This window comes from Podarcis tiliguerta (assembly GCF_965153285.1).
Source record: "Podarcis tiliguerta genome assembly, chromosome: Z".
NCBI lineage: Eukaryota > Metazoa > Chordata > Lepidosauria > Squamata > Lacertidae > Podarcis > Podarcis tiliguerta.
Window position 1 is genome coordinate 16,690,382 of NC_139553.1, and position 23,124 is coordinate 16,713,505.

Below are 23,124 nucleotides of genomic sequence, written 5' to 3' on the forward strand. Positions count from 1 at the left end.
AGCCCTAGGTGCTGAGGCTTTTACCCACAGTGCCACCCACGTCCCATTGGGTGCTGCTAGGCACTTTTAAATTTGCACAAAACACATTTGCATAAATGCATATATGCTACTGTATGGAAATTAAGGTGAACACAACAGCTCAAAAAGGGAGTGCAGAGGAGTTTGGACCCAGATCACCCTTCCCTAACAATAACACCATTTGTGGGTCCAATTTTCACCTAAATGCTAAATTACTCTTCGCTATAGGTCACAACCATAGAGAAACATTGAGGCTCCTGCTTTTTGTTGTGAAGAGTTTTTATTTACCCCTCTACTTCATCAGAAAAGGTGCCCAGAGCACATAGTGCCAGGTCAGCAGCACACAAATTCCTTCCTATACAAGATTTGCAGGTGCAACCTAGAAGGAGGAAAAGGAAGGGGGTGGGGATGAAGGCAAGCAAAACTCAGGCACTGTTGAAGTGTACCGTATTTTTTGCACCATAACACTCACTTTTTTCCTCCTAGAAAGTAAGGGGAAATGTCTGTGCGTGTTATGGGGGGAATGCCTACGGGTGGCATGCCTACGGATTTTCGTCCTCTAAAAACTACGTGCGTGTTATGGTCGGGTGCGTGTTATAGAGCGAAAAATACGGTAAGTGTTCTTATAAGAACCAGATAGGAAGGGGAAAATCAAAGCCCAGAGGAGTTGCCAAAGCAGTTGGAATGACTGCTCAGGGGTGCCAAATGAAGCTGGTCCCTCAATACAGCCAACGGAGTGGGGCCCTTCTGTCCTTTTTGCCAAAAGATGAAATGACTGTTGATAAGACCCCAGTTGAGGGGTCTCTGGAGAATGCCAGTGGAGCAGCCCAGAGTGGTTTAACAATCCCTCCTACTTAAGGAACTTTGGGAATTGTAGCGCCTTGAGGGGAACAGCAGTCTCCCATACAGTTCCCAGGATTCTTTGGGAGAAGCTGTGATGGTTTAAAGTGTCACTGGGTTTTTAAAAAATGTATGGTGTGAATGTAGCCTGTGCGTTTGGTTAAATGCTTTCTGGGGGGTGGGAAAATAGAGCTGAACCAAGGGGCCACCCTGAAATGATGTCTATCTTGTACTTATAAACAATGGATATTTTTTCCCAACTGGTGGTGAGCACATGGTCATCGCCCTTTCTGAGGAACAAGGCTGTTTTTTTTTTTTTCCAAATCAGGACCACCCATCAGCCAGTTGACAGTGCTGGGTGACATCAGGAAGGCATGGGGTGGGTGCTGCGTTGCTAGTTTGTTCCCCTCTGGAAACACTAGTAAAGTGAACCCCTCCCCTATCAGTCTTGCTTCATTTGTGCTCTGTCAGATGAATGACAGGTGTGTGGCCTTCCCACTTATCAAGGATCCGGCCCAATGGGTCAAAAAAGGTCTTCACACTTAACCTTGCTGTGTATCAGCTTACAACAACCATCATCATACTGCCTTTGAAAACACACAAAAATGGTTGAGTCACTGTGTGGACTAGATAAGGCTGCCCTTGGCTCATGGCCTAGCACAAGAAAGCCTCATGAGGAATGGTACCTTCTGTTCTGAAGAGCAGAAACAGAATCTGCAATATGTTGTGAACCTCCCCAAGACCTATGGGTGAAGGGCAGTATACATACCAACAAGGCAACAAGTATGAAAACATCTACTTCCCATTTGCAAAAGCAGCACCCAGCGTAGCATAGGATGTCGTGAAGATGTTATTGCCACCCCTTTTTCCTGGTACTTGGCCTATTGTTGCTTTTATTTTATTTAAATTAAATTTGTCAAGTCACTGTTACCCAGGACAACCCAAAGCAACTTGAAAACAACCAAGCAAGACACTAGAGGCACAACATTTTGCTGGTGCAGAACAAATGTTTTAATGACCCAGAGGAATGGACGCTTTGCTCCCTGTTAGAAGCCAGGTTGCTCAGAACAGCTGTTTAGAAAAGTCACGAGGTAATATTGTTCCAGATAAATGAAGGCCTCCAACCTTCTGCAGACACTGAGCAGAATTCAGTTTAGTCATGACTCAGGTCCAGAAAATGGACTTGTCCCTCCTTCAGAACAATCAGCAGTTGAGCTGCAGATTTGGAAATATCCAAGTGTTATGCATTCGTCCATTGCAGGGCAAAAGGCCAGTCCACGTGTGTGAATGAGTATGGTGCAGTAGCACCCTGTGCGGCAATCCCGCAAATGTCATCCTGTGCGTGACCAACACCCATGTCCACAATTGACTGGTGTGTGTGGCTTGAAGGCCTCAGGCTGGAAACACCCCCTTGGCAGATCAGTCTTCTTGGTCCACCCTTGAAGTCAGACGGCCGCCTCCGCAGAGCTGCTTGGGTCTATAAGGAGATATTTTTTCAACAAGTTGGGAAGCGGGAGGGCCTTGACTTTTTCATCGATGGGGCAGGGTTTGAGATGCTGCCGCAGGGAAACCCGGCACAACTGCTTCAAGGTAGGAGGGGAGTGTTCCAGCTGCTTCACGCTGGTGAAGAGGTCTGAGATCCTCTTCCTGTGGAACCCACTGAGGTGGCTGAGGTTGATCTCAAAGTTGATGGGCAGCTTGATGGTCTGGGAGCTTGAGGCCATGAGCTCCAGCACCGTCTCGGCCTTCTGAAAGAGGTCGGCGGAGAAGGCGTCGTCCTCTGACCCGCTCAAGTGGGAGCAAAGCTGCTCGAAGATAATATTGAAGCCCGACCAACAGGAGGGCCCATGGAGGGTGCAGTTGTATGATGCCCCAAACTCCAGGAGGAAGCACAGGAGGGGAAAGTGGAGCCGGAAGTTCTTCAGGCACAGGTGGGTGAGGGACTCATAGGCTGGGCACGCACTAGGGTTGGCCCCATGGGTCATCAGCAGCTGAGTGACCTGGAAGCAGAAGCTCTTGATGGTCTGGACCTCCTCTTCGTCACCTCCAACTGTCTCTCCAAGGAGGAAGATGATGTAGGAGAAGACGCTGTCACCATCTTTTGTTGTGGCCTTCACATTGGCTCCTGATGGGCAGGAACAATAAAGAAACAGGCAGTTTAATTTTTTCCCCAGTGACCCTTGGCATCACCACCACCATTTTCCTATTTCCCCCAATCAATTTTTACTAAAAGTATTCAACAAAATACAATAAAAGCCAAACTAAGGAAGAGAAAGAGAAAATAAATATAAGGCCCTCTATCACAAATACCGTATTTTTCGCCCTATAGGACGCACCGTCCCATAAGGCGCACCTAGTTTTTTGGGGGGGAAATAAAGGAAAAAAATTATTTCCCCCCCAGGCGCGGGGTTGGGGAAGCCCGAGCTTCCCCCGACCCCAGCCCCCAAACAGGCAGCTCTCTGCAAGCCGTGGGAGCCCAGTGCTGGCTCCCGCTGCTAGCGGAGAGGTCCGCGAAGCCTGGGCGCGCTGAGCTCAGCCCGCGCAGGCTTCGGCATGCAGGCACCTCTCCGCCAGCAGCGGGAGCGCTCCCGCTGCTAGCGGAGAGGTCCGCGAAGCCTGGGCGCGCTGAGCTCAGCGCGCGCAGGCTTCCGCATGCAGGCACCTCTCCGCCAGCAGCGGGAGCGTTCCCGCTGCTAGCGGAGAGGTCCGCGAAGCCTGGGCGCGCTGAGCTCAGCGCGCGCAGGCTTCCGCATGCAGGCACCTCTCCGCCAGCAGCGGGAGCGCTCCCGCTGCTAGCGGAGAGGTCCGCGAAGCCTGGACGCGCTGAGCTCAGCGCGCGCAGGCTTCGGCATGCAGGCACCTCTCCGCCAGCAGCGGGAGCGCTCCCGCTGCTAGCGGAGAGGTCCGCGAAGCCTGGGCGCGCTGAGCTCAGCGCGCGGAGGCTTCGGCATGCAGGCACCTCTCCGCCAGCAGCGGGAGCGTTCCCGCTGCTAGCGGAGAGGTCCGCGAAGCCTGGGCGCGCTGAGCTCAGCGCGCGCAGGCTTCGGCATGCAGGCACCTCTCCGCCAGCAGCGGGAGCGTTCCCGCTGCTAGCGGAGAGGTCCGCGAAGCCTGGGCGCGCTGAGCTCAGCGCGCGCAGGCTTCCGCATGCAGGCACCTCTCCGCCAGCAGCGGGAGCGTTCCCGCTGCTAGCGGAGAGGTCCGCGAAGCCTGGGCGCGCTGAGCTCAGCCCGCGCAGGCTTCGGCATGCAGGTACCTCTCCGCCAGCAGCGGGAGCGCTCCCGCTGCTAGCGGAGAGGTCCGCGAAGCCTGGGCGCGCTGAGCTCAGCGCGCGCAGGCTTCCGCATGCAGGCACCTCTCCGCCAGCAGCGGGAGCGTTCCCGCTGCTAGCGGAGAGGTCCGCGAAGCCTGGGCGCGCTGAGCTCAGCGCGCGCAGGCTTCCGCATGCAGGCACCTCTCCGCCAGCAGCGGGAGCGCTCCCGCTGCTAGCGGAGAGGTCCGCGAAGCCTGGGCGCGCTGAGCTCAGCGCGCGCAGGCTTCAGCATGCAGGCACCTCTCCGCCAGCAGCGGGAGCGCTCCTGCTGTTTGCGGAGAGGTCCGCGAAGCCTGCATTCGCCCCATAGGACGCACCCAGATTTCCCCTTCATTTTTGGAGGGGAAAAAGTGCGTCCTATAGGGCGAAAAATACGGTATATCTTAACCCTTATTTAAAGTAATACCAAAGACATTTAATAACATGTTTAGAATAGTGCTGGAAGTACAGTGGTACCTCTGGTTATGAACTTAATTCGTTCTGGAGGTCGGTTCTTAACCTGAAACTGTTCTTAACCTGAAGCACCACTTTAGCTAATGGGGTCTCCCGCTGTGGCTGCGCTGCGGCTGCACGATTTCTGTTCTCATCCTGAAGCAAAGTTCTTAACCCAAGGTACTATTTCTGGGTTAGCAGAGTCTGTAACCTGAAGCATCTGTAACCTGGGGTACCACTGTATTTGAAGTTGAGAATATATTGCGGCAATGCATGATTATTTGTATTTATTTCAAGAAACCTAAAATAAAGAATAATGTTCTTCAATACATATACCGGTATATCTTGTTTGCCTAAGTAATCCATTATCTATATAGATCATATATCTTGTAACAATAAATTTGGATTAATCAGTTCTTGCACTTTTATCATTCCAGCCCACCCAGGCAGGTCGTTTTACGGAGAATGCCGTGTGCTGGCAAGAGGGTGCCAGCCTTGATCCCTGGTTCACATTCCTACTCTGAAACCACTGATAGTTTTGCACTGGATTTGGACCCCTGGGAAAAGAAGCAGCAGGGCTTGGTGGGGCGGGCGGGTGGAGGAAGCTCACCTCCTTCCAGCAAAAGGCGAATGTTTTCCGTATTGTGGATCTGAACCCCATCACTGCTGGCTAGAGCATGCAGCAGAGCGGTCTTTCCTGGGGAAGGAGGGAAAAAAGAGCATAAGAATGTGAGAGAAGCCTGTATGGGGCCTATCAAGCCCAGCCTCCTGTTCTCAGGAGTGACCAACCAAATGCCCACAAGCAGGAGCCAAGGAGGAAAAGGGGGAAAGGCCAAGCCCAGGAGGATGGAGGCAACTGACCATGTTTATCAACTGCATTGACATCGGCTCCAAGTTCCAAAAGTCGCTTTAGGCAAGGGACGCGTTCTGGCTCTTCGCTAGCCAGATCTAGGGGGCTGCTTTCATGAACCTAAGAAGGAATGGGATGGAGGAAACATAACTGGCTGCTTTTATTGATGCCTTTACTACAGCAGTGATGAATTTTTCCTAGTTTGAGGGCTGCATTCCCTCTTCTGCAGAAAGCAGCTGGCACAGTGAATGTGAATTTCCCCTCTATGTATATGGTCAGCTGGTTTCTACACGCACTTGGACACCTGTGTCCTTCAACCGGGTGATCAAGTGACGTGAGCAGGAGTTGAAGGATTTGTTTCCATCCAGGCAACACTCAAGGATGAAATCTGGGACCCTGGACCCTGCCTTGACCCCTGCTTTCTTGACCAACAATATCTTATCTTATTCTATTTTCCATACAAGTTATTTGGCCTAGAAAGGGGAGGGGGGGAGAAAGTCAACTCACAGCCTTGTGGCAACTTTTGAAAGCTAACTTTTTAAAAGAGCATAAGGTTTTAAACCCTACATGCACATTGCATCCTATGAACAGAGAAGCAACATTTGGGATGGGGATTTTGGATCAGGATCTCAATGGTTCCATATTATTTCTCTATTCCTCCCCACCCCCAGCCTGCAATGTTGTTATCAATCTCCCTCTCCCTTTGTTGGTGCACCTGCTCCTTTCACTATACAGGTGGTGGCCATTTTGGGTGTGGGGGGGGGTTGTGTTTCTGACCCCTGTATGCGTTGGCAGAGCCCCAGCCCTGTTTTCGGGCCTCTTCTGGGTCGGCAGTGATCATGTGCCAATCAGACATGCGTAAAATGGTCGCTGCCTGGTTGGTTCCTGTCATACACCAAAGATGTGCCTCTTTACTCTGCCCTGACACTCAAGATGCAAGCATAAAGTGGGTCCTAAACAGATGCAATCGTAATTGATCTCAAACCATTTTTTTTAAGGCTTGGGTTCTAAATGGCTTGTGAGCCGGCCGCTGAGAAGCCAAATCCATGATAAGAATAGTGCCAGCATGGTTTAATGGTTAGCACGCTGCGCTCGGAGCTGGGAGTGACCTGGGTTCAAATCCCCACTCGGCCATGAAGCTAACTGGGTGTGACCTTCGGCCAGTCACTGTGTCTCTTAGTCTGATCTACCTCACAGAGTTGAGAGAACCATCTGCACCACTTTGAGTTCCTCGTGTGTGTGAAAGGTTTGACATAAATGTTAATAATGGAAATAAAAATGGCAGCAGCTTACCCTGTCTCTCCGGTTGATGTCTGCCCCTTCCTGCACCAGCAGCTCTACCATGTCCGGCTTGTTCCGCATCACGGCGATGTGCAAAGATGTATAATAAGTGATTGGATCTTTTGGAAACACAGAAACACACATTTATTTATTTATTCACCAATTTGGCACAATTTGTTAATTTGTGACACTGAAACATCCTTACCTTTCTTCCAAGGACCTCAAGGTGACCTGGTTCCCATGCCCTCACAACAATCCTACGAGGCAGGCAAGGCTGCAGGTGAGATAGCGACCGGCCCAACTGTCGCTCAAGGGACCTTCACATGGTTGCATGGGAAATTGGAACTCTGGTTTTCTAGTTCCACATCTCTTATCCACTGTGCCTGACTGCCTCTCCTAGCAGGCTAACTGGCTGTTGGTTTTTAGGAAACACTGAGCCCTTGCACATTCAGGGATGTTATTTTGATTTTCAAGGAGCTTAAGGTGGGGTTCTCTCCCTTCCCTGTTCCATCTTCACAACCACCCTGCGAAGTATGCTTAGGCTAAGAAACAATGACAATGGCCCCAAGGGTTGCATCCAGAGAGCTTCATGTGGCTGTGTGCATGATTTGAACCCTGGTCTCCCAGGTCTTGTAGTCTGACATCCTAACCCTTACATCACCCTGCTGCATCGCCTAATAAAGACTCCTGATCATTGGTCCTTTGGATATGGGGACTGTCTGCCCACACAACAAGGCTGTTGTTAGCACTGGGGGGAGAGAAAGATGCTTACCGGTGTTCACATCAGGCCCGTAATACGGGAGCCAGCAGGCCAGGAAACATCCCCCTACCCATTTCCTCCTCATGGCTCCCAGCAGTCAAAGGCCCTCCTTCCTGGCCCAACTGTCTAACCGGCCTTGCTGGGAGGCGGTCATGTTGTTAGAGAGACAGCCTATGAAGGAACCTCTGTGTGACATCACACACCCATGGGCACCTGAGCCTGCAGCGGCCAGCGCTTTAGAACACTGAAGGTCATGGGGAGGAGCTTAGGAGACAAGGGGTGGAGCTTGGGGAAAAGGAAGGCGGAACCTGATGGCAGAGAGGTGAACCTAGCAGTACCTGACAGTAGAAAGGAGCGACTTAGGGAGGTGGAGCCTAATGGACATCTGGGGTGCTACTACTGAATTGAAAAATTATAGCCCACTTTTGGCTTCCTCATCTGGGTCTCAAAATGGATTATCAGGCCAGGTGAAGAAGAAGAGTTTGGATTTGATATCCCGCTTTATCACTACCTGAAGGAGTCTCAAAGCGGCTAACAATCTCCTTTCCCCTCCTCCCCCACAACAAACACTCTGTGAGGTGAGCGAGGCTGAGAGACTTCGGAAAAGTGTCACCAAGCAGCTGCATGCGGAAGAGCGGAGACGCAAATCTGGTTCACCAGATTACGAGTCCACCACTCTTAACCACTACACCACACTGGTGGAATAGCTTTTTTTGCCTTTAATACAGGTAACGACCTATTTGCCTGCGGGTTACGTTCTGGATCATCACTCGCATAAGCCCCTCAGCCCCACCCTGCCTTCCCCCCACTCTGCCCTGTTCCGGTTCTGAAAACGTCCCACAGACGTGCATGGCCACACGTTCTTGGAACGCATGCAAAACGGGGGTCGCCTGTATTGAATTAAAATGGTGTCACATAAAACAGGGCATTGCAATTCCCAGCAGAAACAAAGAACCAAAACAGGTCGCTCCTAACCAGAAAGGAAACATTTTTTGGGGGGGAGGGGAGGAATCATGAAAGAATTGTATATAAAAATACAGCTATCCCAATGATTTCTGTAATTTTAAAATATATGCAAGACCGGAAGCATGAACCAGGTCCCCTTCCAACCTTCAAAGGTGATGTCCGCCCCAGCACGCAGGAGGGCTTCTGCGGCTTGGACTACCCCATACTCCGCCATCTTCAGCAATGAATAGCTCACACCCTCTTGGTAGTAAACGGAGTTGGCGTTCCTCTCCAGCAGGTTGTTAAGGGCCGCAATCCGCCTGTCGTCTTCTACCACAGCGCTGGGGCTTCACAAGAAAACAAGGCAAATAAAACACCACAATGACCATAGGAGGAGGGCAAAGTTCCGCGGTGGTGGTTTGGTAACGATTAAGAGCCAATCAGTAGTCAGCTCAGAGGTAAGAGCTGTGTGCCAATGAGAAGACATGTCCTTCTGGGCCACATTCTGGGGGCCACATGCCAGCGGTGGGTAGGGCCAGAGTGGGTAGGAGAAACTAATGTAATTTCACCGCCCCCCTTTACCATCTAGCACAGTACTGTATGCACTGACTGACAGCAGCAACAGCTCTGCAGGGTTTCAGGCAGGGGATATTATAAGTGCCAACTTGGAGATGCCATTAGGGCCTTCTGTATGCACATAAGGTGCTCTACCCTTAACCATGGCCCTTTCCCTGAAAGGTGGGATTCTGTTTGTGCATTTCATGATTTTTATATACCGCTTGATTGTAGAAAACCCTCAAAGATCCTAGTCCTCATAATTCTATCCTAGTCCTCATAATTCTGAAGAATGGGCTGAATTGAATGAGACCCCAGCTCAGTATTGTCTACACGGACGGGGAAGCAGTTTCCCAGTTACCTGACCATCATGTCCTGCACAAGAGGATCCATACATTCCAAGATCTCGTCAACTAACGGCTGGTACTCAAAGATGATCCGTCGGAAGCCATGGAGGAAAGGCATTCTGCTCGACTCCCTTCTGTGATTCATTTAGGAAATGGTCTGAGAGCCAATCTAAAGCTGCTTCCTTGGCCTACCAAAAAAAATTAAAAAATCTTCATAATCATCGCTGTCATTCACAACTATATGTATCCTATAGGGCTTGTTAGCACATCCTTCCCAAAACCCAAAACAGTACAGGTTAACCATTTAAGTAGCATAGCAATGTTTCAACCCTTCTCTTGCTTCTGCTGCTGCTGCTATTAAGTAATAAATAATAATAATAATAATAATAATAATAATAATAATAATAATATCCTGCCTTTCCCCCAGATTGTGACTAAAGGTGACTGATACAAATTAAAACACAGATCATATACAGAAAGCTAAAACTTATTTAAAAATAGTAGTTTAACTAAAACTATAATAGAACTTAAACAATATGAGAATGAATCTATGGAAATATAGAAATTGATATAGTAAAAACAGTACAGCACTATTTAAAAGGTCTTTTCCTAAACAAACAAACAAAACCCAATCAGTTCCCAAAGACATGTTGGAACAGGAAGGTCTTCACCACTGGCAGGAAGGACAGTGAGGAGGGAGCCAGTCAGGCTTCTCCAGGGAGGGAGTTCCAAAGTCTGGGAGAAGCCCCTGAGAAGGCCCTCTCTTGCGCCCCCCACCCAGCCTGTCTGTGAGGGTCGCAGGAGCAAGAGAAGGGCCTCCCCTGAATGTCTGAGCCAGGGCATGTTCGTATGTGAGAATAGAGTCCTTCAGGTAGCCTGGGTCTAATGGAACACGTGCCCAGCCCTCAATGGTAGTTTCAGCCCATCCAGAGCATGGAGGGTGAGGCATAAGGCATGTGTGTATCGGGTCGGTGTGTTGCAGCCAGGCGCAATCATTCAAGGAGGGTGTGGCCTGGAGGGAGTCCCAAGGGCCACACAGGGAGGCCTCAAGGGCCAAATCTGTACCCCCACTGCCCCAGGCCTAACATTCCCTACTCCTGCTTTTGAAAAAGCACCATCTTAAAAGTGTGAGGGGAATGCTGTGACCTTGGCCGCAAACTGTAAAGGGAACTTGCCTTTTTTCACCTCTCAAAAAAGTAGGACCTGTTTAAGCCAGTTTTAAACCTTTCAGGGTAAATTGCCATGAGTATAGTGCATTTGAAGGGGAAACTCTAGATGTGCCAGACAGAAAGTCACCAGGTGAGTTAAGAGAAAGGGAAGCTGTACCAGTTGCGTTTCTGTTTGGTCACACACGCGCAAACAGAGCTAAGAGACCCAGACCAACCCCAGCCTTGTAATTACCAACTCTGACTACTTACCTAAAGTAAGGACTGGATGACACCTTTGCCAGGTAGCAAATGAGCCGCCAATGACTTGTGGTAAACATGGGCCCCTGGGCCAGCTGTACGCCTTTCAGGGCTAGTCATTAAAGGGAACATTTTGCAAGGCTGTCAGAGGTTAAGGAGACAGCCTTTGCCAGGGTCCATCCTTAAGCTGCCATAGCAACAAAACCACTTGATGTCTTGCCAAGTTCCTGCTCTCAGCTTGCTAGGACCAGTAGCTACAGGATGGAACTGGGGCCGTGCCACCCAGGAGTCAGAGACTAGTAGCTCAATACATGACGTTCCTGCCTTGGGAAGGAGTGATAAAGCGGCAAGTGGAAGGTTACCCCCCATCCTTTAAATGCATGCCTTTGCGTGGAGTAGCACAGTCATTAAACCCAACAGGTCTAGAGTTTCCTTGCCCCTCCCATCCCAGATAAGAACTCTCCACTGCAACTGCCATTGCACTGTTGATATAGAATCAGAGCTGTAGGGCCATTCATAACATAAGAATATTCTTCACAACTAGGAGCAGGGCAAGCTGCAACAGTTAACTGTGCCTATGATTCTATGAAATTAATCCACAGCAAGAGGTGTGATCTCACAGCATTCAAAAGCTAAAGAGACCCCCTCCTTATCAAGAAGGCCACCTGTGACTTTTCTTTCCAGGGGCAGGGTGGGTCTGCATTTCAGATCCACACACCCAAGGAAACTTTATTTTTTAATCTACCACATTTTTTAAAATCTACCATGAGGCAAGTTGCAAGGGCTCAATGCTACTCAATGATCCTACACAATGCCCAAAGAAACTACACCTAGCTCAGTATGGCCAAATCCAGGCATAGGCAACCTTTGGCCCTCCAGATGTTTTGGACTACAGTTTCCATCATCCCTGACCACTGGTCATGTTAGCTAGGGATCATGGGAGTTGTAGGCCAAAACATCTGGAGGGCCGAAGGTTGCCTATGCCTGGCCAAAACTGACTGGCAGAGGGTCCACTGTAGGATAGAAAACCTATTTGCCACATGGCTCCTGGAACCTGGGTTACAGGCGCAAAAACAGAATGGCTATTCCCCACCCCAAATGCAGCAGCACCTTCTACAGTGGTGCCCTGCAAGACGAATGCCTCGCAAGACGGAAAACCCGCAAGACGAAAGGGTTTTCCGTCTGCAGAGGCGCTTCGCAAGACGAATTTCCCTATGGGCTTGCTTCGCAAGACGAAAAATGATGAAAAAATTTGATTTTTTTTTTTTTTGCTCCAAAACCCCTTATTTTGAATCGCTAAGCTGCTAAAAGCATTTTAGCAGCAAAACCGCTAATCCCCCCCTAAAAAAGCTGTTTTTAGCCCTTTTTTAGCCAATAGCGCTAATAGCACTACTCCGTCAATGGGCTTGCTTCGCAAGACGAAAAAACTGCAAGACGAAAAGGCTCCCGGAACGGATTCTTTTCGTCTTGCGAGGCACCACTGTATTTTTTTTTTGTAGAGAATTTATTTGGTTCTTTTTGCAGTTTGTGGCATTTGGAAGGTTGTAACCAGCCACAGAGGGATGCAGGTGGTGCTGTGGGTTAAACCACAGAGCCTAGGACTTGCCAGTAAGAAGGTCGGTGGTTCGAATCCCCACGACGGGGTGAGCTCCCGTTGCTCGGTCCCTGCTCCTGCCAACCTAGCAGTTCAAAAGCATGTCAAAGTGCAAGTAGATAAATAGGTACCGCTCTGGTGGGAAGGTAAACGGTGTTTCCATGCGCTGCTCTGGTTCGCCAGAAGCGGCTTAGTCATGCTGGCCACATGACCTGGAAGCTGTACACCGGCTCCCTCATCCAGTAAAGCGAGATGAGCGCCACAACCCCAGAGTCGGTCACGACTGGACCTAATGGTCAGGGGTCCCTTTACCTTTACCCAGCCACAGCAAAACAGGTAGTACAGAGAGCACAGTGGGACTTAAGTTTAGGCATGTATAGGACAGTAACACCCAGTGAACATCATGGCTAAGTGGGCATTTGAACCTGGGTCTCCCCAGTCCTAGTCCTACAGACTCTAACCACTACATCACACTGCTCGCACTGGGGTTGAACCTTTTTCTTCCACTTTGCAAAGTCACAGCTTCTGTGATAAGTGCTGCTGCTAGCGAAGGGGCACTGCCTCACTCTAGTCTAGTCCATGTCCACATAACATGATTATTTTCAAAGTTCTGATGTTTTCATTTCTGCCGAGGAAATCACTTCCCTGTAAATGGTACAGGAGCACTCATGGAAAAAATCTTTTTTAAAAAGTAGGGAATGCTGCACCATTTCAAGAGTCTTTCTTTCTTTGAATGTTTGGCCCCGCCAAACTACCACTGCCCCCAAATTACCACTGCAGCTGTACTGTAGCTTGTTAACTCCATGAATCTGACTAAAAGGAAGTCCGTGGAAAAGGTTTAAAGGGAAAGGCTACCCTTCTCAGTGGCGTAGCGTAGGTTGTCAGCACCCGGGGCAAGGCAAGTAATTTGCGCCCCCTAACCCGTGGGTTTGCGCCCCCTAACCCGTGGATTTGCGCCCCTTAACCCTAACCCCCAGATGTTGCACCCGGTGCGGCCGCCCCCCCTGCACCCCCCACGCTACGCCACTGACGCTTCTGACAAAAAAGGGGGGTGTTTCCCCAAGAAAAGGCATTTTACTTCGTTTTTCACTTCCAGTAAAAAAAACCAACGACAACTGCAATTAATGCTAACCACCTGGGGTAAAATTTTGAATGGGGCAAACATTCTCATGACCAAGAACAGGTGTGGGGGACGCTGCTTCCCCTACCCCTGAATGTTGCTGAACTCCAACTCCAACCATCCCTAGCCATTGCGACGACTGCGAGCGCTGACGAACGATTCCCCATCCCGGGACTAATGAGCTATCCAATTTAGCCTACTTATTTTTCTTGCACTTTGTAAACAAAGCTAAAAAGTTTGAACCTGCCAAGCTAATATTTATTTTCAAGTGCTTTGTCATCGTCACTACATGAATTTATGACATTTCTCTTTTCCCCATAGAAATACGTGAATCCCCTCCGCGCCCCCCCCCCCCCAAGTAAGGGCAGGAAAATTAACGCAGACAAAGTAAGGTTTATACGCAGCAAAATACAAATGATCAAACAAAAGTCAGCATCCTGACTGCCACCTGCTTCCAAAACCAGTCGCTACCAAACATGGGAACGAGCCCACCTCACAAGGCTGTTAGGAACGATTTCACGGGCAGGGGAGCTTTCTCGAACCAAGCGCCTGAACTAGCTTGAAGTGCTCTGTAAAATGGAACCAAATTATTACTACGTTCAGTATGGATAACCAGAGCAGCCTTCTCTCCCCGCTACACACCGTGCCGGAAAAAATCCCTTTGCGCGTCCGAAACCCCCAGTCTGCAATTCCGACGACCCTAGTTTGCAATTAAATTTTTTTAAGAGCCTTACAGTTTAACGATTAGCAAGATTTTTAAATTCTGTATTTTTAAGTAACTTAATAAATGAAGCCTTTTTGCTAAAACCAGTAAAAACAAAACCCCTGTATCAAGGCAGCCCATTAAAACGTTTATTTCAACCACCTTCCTCTCCGCGAATTCCCAACTCCCTTCCCGTCCTATTGGTCCCACGTCTCCTACCTGCACGGCGTGCCTCCGGGTTAGCAGGAAGCGGAAGGATGCCGAGCTCTCGAGTTGCACTTTTATACAGTTTGCAGCCAACAGCTGCAGCTCTCTCTCTCTCTCTCTCTCTCTCTTGGTTGCTCGCTCGCTCGCTCGCTCTCGCTCTTCCCACAGTTTCATGTATCTTTTCATCTAAGTGCCCTCTGCAGGCTGGAGGTTTTGGTTTAAACCGCTGCCGGATCAAGCGGCCACCAGGGGGCAGACTTCCCCAGCGGAAAGGAAGATACTGTACAGTACAGTGGTACATCGGGTTACAGATGCTTCAGGATACAGACTCCGCTAACCCAGTCAGTACAAATTAAGTATTTAACCTGAGGTACCACTGTACATCTATAGGCTCAGTTGACCTGGAATAATTATTTTTAATCCACTCTTTACAAACATTAAATGCATGCAGGCTTCAGCTCCATGGCTGGAATTGCAGCTGCTTAAGTCTTGCTTGATAGGGTTTTATCAGAGCTCCCACCATAAGTTATTTCAGTCCCAGCCTTGCAAACGTGTACCCCACCTTAAGCTCCTTGAAAATCAGAACAACATCCCTGAACGTGCAAGGGCTCAGTGTTTCCTAAAGACCAACAGCCAGTTAGCCTGCTAGGAGAGGCAGTCAGGCACAGTGGATAAGAGCTGTGGAACTAGAAAACCAGAGTTCCAATTTCCCATGCAACCACATGAAGGTCCCTTGAGCGACAGTTGGGCCGGTCCCTATCTCACCTGCAGCCTTGCCTACCTCGTAGGATTGATGTGAGGGCATGGGAACCAGGTCACCTTGAGGTCTTTGGAAGAAAGGTAAGGATGTTTCAGTGTGACAAATTAACAAATTGTGCCAAATTGGTGAATAAATTAATAAATGTGTGTTTCTGTGTTTCCAAAAGATCCAATCACTTATTATACATCTTTGCACATCGCCGTGATGCGGAACAAGCCAGACATGGTAGAGCTGTTGGTGCAGGAAGGGGCAGACATCAACCGGAGAGACAGGGTAAGCTGCTGCCATTTTTATTTCCATTATTAACATTTATGTCAAACCTTACACACACACACGAGGAACTCAAAGTGGTGCAGATGGTTCTCTCAACTCTGTGAGCTAGAGCAGACTAAGAGACGCAGTGACTGGCCGAAGGTCACACCCAGTTAGCTTCATGGCCAAGTGGGGATTTGAACCCTGGTCACTCCCAGCTCCGAGCGCAGCATGCTAACCATTAAACCATGCTGGCACTATGCTTATCATGGATTTGGTTTCTCAGCGGCCTGCTCGCAAGCCATTTAAAATGCAAGCATTAAAAAAAATGGTTTGAGATCAATTACGATTGCATCTGTTTAGGACCCACTTTATTCTTGCCTCTTGAGTGTCAGGGCAGAGTAAAGAGGCACATCTTTGGTGTATGACAGGAACCATACAGGCAGCAACAATTTTATGCATGTCTGATTGGCACATGATCACTGCCGACCCAGAAGAGTCCCGGAAACAGGGCTCGGACTCTGCCAACGCATACAGGGGTCAGAAACACAACCCCCCACCCAAAATGGCCACCACCTGTATAGTGAAAGGAGCAGGTGCACTAACAAAGGGAGAGGGAGATTGATAACAACATTGCAGGCTGGGGGTGGGGAGGAAGAGAGAAATAATATGGAACCATTGAGATCCTGATCCAAAATCCCCATCCCAAATTTTGCTTCTCTGTTCATAGGATGCAATGTGCATGTAGGGTTTAAAACCTTATGCTCTTTTAAAAAGTTAGCTTTCAAAAGTTGCCACAAGGCTGTGAGTTGACTTTCTCCCCCTCCCCTTTCTAGGCCAAATAACTTGTATGAAAAATAGAATAAGATAAGATATTGTTGGTCAAGAAAGCAGGGGTCAAGGCAGGGTCCAGGGTCCCAGATTTCATCCTTGAGTGTTGCCTGGATGGAAACAAATGCTTCAGCTCTGCTCACGTCACTTGCTCGCCCAGTTGAAGGACACAGGTGTCCAAGTGCGTGTAGAAACCAGCTGACCATATACATAGAGGGGAAATTCACATTCACTGTGCCAACTGCCCACTGCAGAAGAGGGAATGCAGCCCTCAAACCAGGAAAAATTCATCACTGCTGCAGTAAAGGCATCAATAAAAGCAGCCAGTTATGTTTCCTCTATCCCATTCCTCCTTAGGTTCATGAAAGCAGCCCCCTAGATCTGGCTAGCGAAGAGCCAGAACGCCTCCCTTGCCTAAAGCGACTTTTGGAACTTGGAGCCGATGTCAATGCAGTTGATAAACATGGTCAGTTGCCTCCATCCTCCTGGGCTTGGCCTTTCCCCCTTTTCCTCCTTGGCTCCTGCTTGTGGGCATTTGGTTGGTCACAGGAGGCTGGGCTTGATAGGCCCCAAACAGGCTTCTCTCACATTCTTATGCTCTTTTTTCCCTCCTTCCCCAGGAAAGACCGCTCTGCTGCATGCTCTAGCCAGCAGTGATGGGGTTCAGATCCACAATACGGAAAACATTCGCCTTTTGTTGGAAGGAGGTGAGCTTCCTCCACCCACCCGCCTCACCAAGCCCTGCTGCTTCCTTTTCCAGGGGTCCAGATCCAGTGCAAAACTATCAGTGGTCTCAGAGCAGGAATGTGAACCAGGGATCAAGGCTGGCACCCTCTTGCCAGCACACGGCATTCTCCCCAAAACGACCTGCCTGGGTGGGCTGGAATGATAAAAGTGCAAGCACTGATTAATCCAAATTTATTGTTACAAGATATATGATCTATATAGATAATGGATTACTTAGGCAAGCAAGATATACCGGTATATGTATTGAAGAACATTATTCTTTATTTTAGGTTTATTGAAATAAATACAAATAATCATGCATTGCCGCAATATATTCTCAACTTCAAATACAGTGGTACCCCAGGTTACAGATGCTTCAGGTTACAGACTCTGCTAACCCAGAAATAGTACCTCGGGTTAAGAACTTTGCTTCAGGGTGAGAACAGAAATCGTGCAGCCGCAGCGCAGCGGCAGCGGGAAGCCCCATTAGCTAAAGTGGTGCTTCAGGTTAAGAACAGTTTCAGGTTAAGAACCGACCTCCAGAACGAATTAAGTTCCTAACCAGAGGTACCACTGTACTTCCAGCACTATTCTAAACATGTTATTAAATGTCTTTGGTATTACTTTAAATAAGGGTTAAGATATATTTGTGATAGAGGGCCTTATATTTATTTTCTCTTTCTCTTCCTTAGTTTGGCTTTTATTGTATTTTGTTGAATACTTTTAGTAAAAATTGATTGGGGAAAATAGGAAAATGGTGGTGGTGATGCCAAGGGTCACTGGGAAAAAAAATTAAACTGCCTGTTTCTTTATTGTTCCCGCCAATCAGGAGCCAATGTGAAGGCCACAACAAAAGATGGTGACAGCGTCTTCTCCTACATCATCTTCCTCCTTGGAGAGACAGTGGGAGGTGACGAAGAGGAGGTCCAGACCATCAAGAGCTTCTGCTTCCAGGTCACTCAGCTGCTGATGACCCATGGGGCCAACCCTAGTGCGTGCCCAACCTATGAGTCCCTCACCCACCTGTGCCTGAAGAACTTCCGGCTCCACTTTCAATGTTGTGTGATCTGTTGTTGTTTAGTCGTTCAGTCGTGTCTGACTCTTCGTGACCCCATGGACCAGAGCACGCCAGGCACTCCTGTCTTCCACTGCCACCCGCAGTTTGGTCAGATTCATGTTTGTAGCTTCGAGAACACTGTTTAACCATCTTGTCCTCTGTCGTCCCCTTCTCCTTGTGCCCTCCATCTTTTCCAACATCAGGGTCTTTTCCAGTGAGTCTTCTCTTCTCATGAGGTGGCCAAAGTATTGGAGCCTCAGCTTCACGATCTGTCCTTCCAGTGAGCACTCAGGGCTGATTTCCTTAAGAATGGATGCGTTTGATCTTCTTGCAGTCCATGGGACTCTCAAGACTCTCCTCCAGCACCATAATTCAAAAGCATCAATTCTTCGGCGATCAGCCTTCTTGATGGTCCAGCTCTCACTTCCATACATCACTACTGGGAAAACCATACCTTTTACTATACGGACCTTTTGTGTGATCTAGTTAGTTGTTATATGTTAATGTAATATGTTATATGTTAATGTAAGTTTAATTTGTTAGGGTTTTATGGTTATGTGATGTTTCTTTTTTTTCGTTGTTTGTCTCTCTTTTTCTTCTTTTTTGGTATTTGGTTTGTCTTTTCTGTTGCCTAAATGTTTGGTGTTGTATAATGAATTGAAAAAAAAAAAAAAAAAAGAAGACTGATCTGCCAAGGGGGTGTTTCCAGCCTGAGGCCTTCAAGCCACACACACCAGTCAATTGTGGACATGGGTGTTGGTCACGCACAGGATGACATTTGCGGGATTGCCGCACAGGGTGCTACTGCACCATACTCATTCACACACGTGGACTGGCCTTTTGCCCTACAATGGACGAATGCATAACACTTGGATGTTTCCAAATCTGCAGCTCAACTGCTGATTGTTCTGAAGGAGGGACAAGTCCATTTTCTGGACCTGAGTCATGACTAAACTGAATTCTGCTCAGTGTCTGCAGAAGGTTGGAGGCCTTCATTTATCTGGAACAATATTACCTCGTGACTTTTCTAAACAGCTGTTCTGAGCAACCTGGCTTCTAACAGGGAGCGAAGCGTCCATTCCTCTGGGTCATTAAATATGTGTTCTGCACCAGCAAAGTGTTGTGCCTCTAGTGTCTTGCTTGGTTGTTTTCAAGTTGCTTTGGGTTGTCCTGGGTAACAGTGACTCGACAAATTTAATTTAAATAAAATAAAAGCAACAGTAGGCCAAGTAGCAGGAAAAAGGGGTGGCAATAACATCTTCATGACATCCTATGCTACGTTGGGTGCTGCTTTTGCAAATGGGAAGCAGATGTTTTCATACTTGTTGCCTTATTGATATGTATACTGCCCTTCACCCATAGGTCTCGGGGAGGTTCACAACATATTGCAGATTCTGTTTCTGCCCTTCAGAACAGAAGGTAGCATTCCTCATGAGGCTTTCTTGTGCTAGGCCATGAGCCAAGGGCAGCCTTATCTAGTCCACACAGTGACTCAACCATTTTTGTGTGTTTTCAAAGGCAGTATGATGATGGTTGTTGTAAGCTGATACACAGCAAGGTTAAGTGTGAAGAACTTTTTTGACCCATTGGGCCAGATCCTTGATAAGTGGGAAGGCCACACACCTGCCATTCATCTGGCAGAGCACAACTGAAGCAAGACTGATAGGGGAGGGGTTCACTTTACTAGTGTTTCCAGAGGGGAACAAACTAGCAACGCAGCACCCACCCCATGCCTTCCTGATGTCACCCAGCACTGTCAACTGGCTGATGGGTGGTACTGATTTGGAAAAAAACAGCCTTGTTCCTCAGAAAGGGTGATGACCATGTGCTCACCACCAATTGGGGAAAAATATCCATTGTTTATAAGTACAAGATAGACATCATTTCAGGGTGGCCCCTTGGTTCAGCTGTATTTTCCCACCCCCCGGAAAGCATTTAACCAAACACACAGGCTACATTCACACCATACATTTTTTAAAAACCCAGTGACACTTGTGAATGTGAACCAGGGATCAAGGCTGGCACCCTCTTGCCAGCACATGGCATTCTCCCTAAAACGACCTGCCTGGGTGGGCTGGAATGATAAAAGTGCAAGCACTGATTAATCCAAATTTATTGTTCAGAGTCGCAAAGTGATTTCATGCTCTTTATTCAGCTCATAGTGGTGAGGAGGAATGAATGAATGTCCCCTCAAAGTATCTGCTTTATATACATTATTTACACAATGGGCTGCACATGATTGGCTAATTCTGGAATTCTACTGTAAGCCAATCAGGTTGTGGATTCACTTCTATCTGGAGCATGATTGGGTGGTTCCTGCCAACCAATCAGACTGCTGCATTGTTCTAGGACCAATCAGACTGATGCATTCTGAATCCTATTGTTCTAGGACCAATCAGACTGCTGCGATTTGGATCCTATTGTTCTAGGACCAATCAGACTGCTGCAGTTTCGATCCTATTCAACTCAGTACATAACACCCCTCCCCTCTAAGTTCCAGTCCTGCCCGGGAGGTCACATTCATAGTCCTCGAGGTACGCCGGCGGCCTACGTGTACGTTGCGGCCTGTGGTGTTCCCTGGTCCGGGGTTCAGGTTCTGGCTCGTGTTCCAAGGATGCTGGCTGTGATGGGCCTGTTTGGTCTGGCGCAACCGGCTCGCTCAGTCGTGGTTCTGGTTCCGGTGTCCTTTCGGCCTCGTGGGTCCTCTCTGTATTTACTGATTCTGCCTCTCCTGCTGGCCCCTCCTGCTCTATGGGCCTCACTGCCGCTCTGTTCCCTTGGGACTCCTCTGACCTTTCCTCCTCCTGGTTTTCTCCCGGGAATCGTCGCCGTATCTGGTCGCAGTGGCGGCGCCAGCATTGCCCCCCATCCGTTAGCACCTCGTATGACACGGGGCCAGTGACCCTGGTGACTGTGGCGGGTACCCATGCTGGGCCTGCCCCAAAATTCTTTGCGTACACTGGGTCCTGGGCCTCGAAGGTCCGGGGGTTCCTGCCTTCCCCCACCACTACCTCATCCTGAGCTCTATCGGGGTGAAGGCGGTCCAATCTGATTGCAAGGCGCCGACCCATTAGTAGTTCAGCGGGGCTCCGGCCAGTCGTTGAGCTGGGGGTGCTGTGCTGTGCTAGGAGGAATGTGGCAAGGCGGTACTCCCAATCCCCTTGCGTCATGCGGCGAAGGGTGTCCTTGGTGGTCCGCACCATGCGTTCTGCTTGGCCATTGGTGGCAGGGTGGAATGGCGCCGAACGGATGTGGCGGATGGCGTTCTGCGCTGTGAAGGTTTGGAATTCTCCTGACGTGAATGCAGTCCCGTTGTCTGAGACGAGAGTGTCAGGGAGCCCGTGGGTTGCAAACAGCCTGCGTAGTGCCCGGATGGCTGCGGATGTAGAAGTGGACGGTACCAGTGCGACTTCCAGCCATTTGGTGTAGGAGTCCACCACTATGAAGAATGTTTTCCCCTGAAAGGGCCCAGCGAAGTCCACATGCAGGCGTGACCATGGTGCTCGGGCGGACTCCCAGGACTGGACTGGGGCCCTTGGGGGATCTGGGCGGGATTCTTGGCAGGCCTGGCAGTGTTTGACCCAGGCCTCTATCTCTCCGTCGATCCCCGGCCACCACACATAACTCCTGGCCAGGGCCTTCATTCTTACTACCCCTGGGTGTGTCTCGTGTAGGGCTGTGAGGACCCTTTTGCGGAGGGGCTGGGGAACAACGACCCTGCTTCCCCATAACAGGCACCCCTTGTGGGCCGACAGTTCATGTTTGCGGGTTGTGTAGCCAGCGAATTCTGGCCCAGGGCTGTTGCTGGGCCATCCCCTCCACACCCAGTCCAGGACCCGGGAGATGACCCTGTCTTTCTTGGAATGGTGTGCAACTTCTTGTGCCTGAATGGGGCGGTCGGGAAGCAGCTCCAGGCTCATAACCTCTTGTGCAGGTGCTGGGTCGGGGCCTGTTTCCGGTAGTGGTAGCCTGCTGAGGGCGTCCGCATGGCCCATCGCCTTCCCAGGTCGGTGAATCAGTGCATACTGGTAGCTGGCAAGGAAGATTGACCACCTGAGGACGCGAGGAGACAGCACTTGGGGGGTCTGCTTTTCGGGGGCAACAAGCCAAGCAACGGCTTGTGGTCAGTCACCACGGTGAAGGGCCGCCCGTATAAGAAATCATGGAATTTTTTTACTCCCTTCACAATTGCCAGCCCCTCCTTGTCTATTTGTGAGTAGTTCCGTTCGGTTGCGCTGAGTGTCTGGGAAAAGTATGCTACTGGTACCTCTCTTCCATCCGGGAGTTGGTGTCCCAGGACAGCGCCAATGCCATAGGGTGAGGCGTCGCATGCTAGCACCACCGGCAGCCTCTCGTCGAAGTGTGCCAAGACCGAGTTTGAGACAAGCAAGTCCTTGACTGCCTGGAATGCAGCCTCCTGGCGCTGGCCCCACACCCAAGGGGCCCGCTTGTCCAGAAGTCTGTGTAGGGGCTCTGCTACCGCCGCTTTGTGGGGAAGGAAGGAATGGTAAAAGTTCAATAGTCCCAAGAAGGCCTGAAGTTCAGTCTTGTTCTTGGGCGCTGGGGCATCACAAATGGCCCGTACCTTGTCCCCAGTCGGGTGGACCCCTTCTGCGTCCACCATAAATCCCAGAAAGTCCACCTGAGGCACTCCTAGTAGACATTTTTCCCGCTTTACCTTGAGACCCGCCGTCTGGAAACGGTGCAGAACAGTGCGGAGGCGGTCCTCAAACTCCTCTGGTGTGGGCCCGGCAATCAACACATCATCGAAGAAGGGGGTGACGCCAGGAATTCCTTTAAGGAGAGAGTCCATTAGGTTCTGGAATATGCCTGGTGCCACGCTGACGCCGAATTGCAGCCGCTTTACCCTGAACGCTCCTCTGTGCGTCACAATCGTCTGTGCCTCTGCTGTGGCCTCATCTACTGGTAGCTGTTGATATGCTTGGGCCAAGTCCAGCTTGCCAAAAATTTTCGACCCAGCCAGGGTGGCAAGGACATGGCTGACCACTGGCACTGGGTATGCATGGGCCGTGAGGGCCTTGTTTATGGTACATTTGTAGTCTGCGCAGATGCGGACCGAACCATTAGGCTTGACGGGTGTGACGATTGGGGTTTCCCAGGGGGCAT

The 23,124-nt window shown here is 49.6% G+C and overlaps 2 protein-coding genes across 7 annotated transcripts; one reads left to right on the plus strand and one right to left on the minus strand.

The window, feature by feature from the left end:
* Positions 1 to 1,845: 1,845 nt before the first annotated feature.
* Positions 1,846 to 14,562, minus strand: ASB6 (ankyrin repeat and SOCS box containing 6). 6 transcript variants are annotated; one of them, XM_083423870.1, is made up of 8 exons: positions 14,384 to 14,562; positions 13,954 to 14,030; positions 9,356 to 9,529; positions 8,605 to 8,786; positions 6,747 to 6,853; positions 5,465 to 5,573; positions 5,214 to 5,300; positions 1,846 to 2,983 (listed from the first exon to the last, which is right to left on the minus strand). In XM_083423870.1, the coding sequence occupies exons 3-8, from the start codon at positions 9,484 to 9,486 to the stop codon at positions 2,304 to 2,306; spliced, it is 1,296 nt and encodes a 431-aa protein (XP_083279996.1). In that variant the 5' UTR covers positions 9,487 to 9,529; positions 13,954 to 14,030; positions 14,384 to 14,562; the 3' UTR covers positions 1,846 to 2,303. The 6 variants fall into 6 exon arrangements, with proteins under 6 accessions (XP_083279996.1, XP_083279994.1, XP_083279998.1 ...); XM_083423868.1 differs by lacking the exon at positions 13,954 to 14,030 and having other exon boundaries at positions 14,384 to 14,527; XM_083423872.1 differs by lacking the exons at positions 13,954 to 14,030; positions 14,384 to 14,562 and adding an exon at positions 14,327 to 14,346.
* Positions 14,563 to 14,947: 385 nt separating this feature from the next.
* Positions 14,948 to 19,448, plus strand: LOC310669941 (ankyrin repeat and SOCS box protein 6-like; the record flags this gene model as incomplete). Its single annotated transcript, XM_083424405.1, has 5 exons — positions 14,948 to 15,404; positions 16,572 to 16,680; positions 16,835 to 16,921; positions 17,770 to 17,997; positions 19,360 to 19,448. The coding sequence occupies exons 1-5, from the start codon at positions 15,273 to 15,275 to the stop codon at positions 19,446 to 19,448; spliced, it is 645 nt and encodes a 214-aa protein (XP_083280531.1). The 5' UTR covers positions 14,948 to 15,272.
* Between the last annotated feature and the right edge of the window lie 3,676 nt (positions 19,449 to 23,124).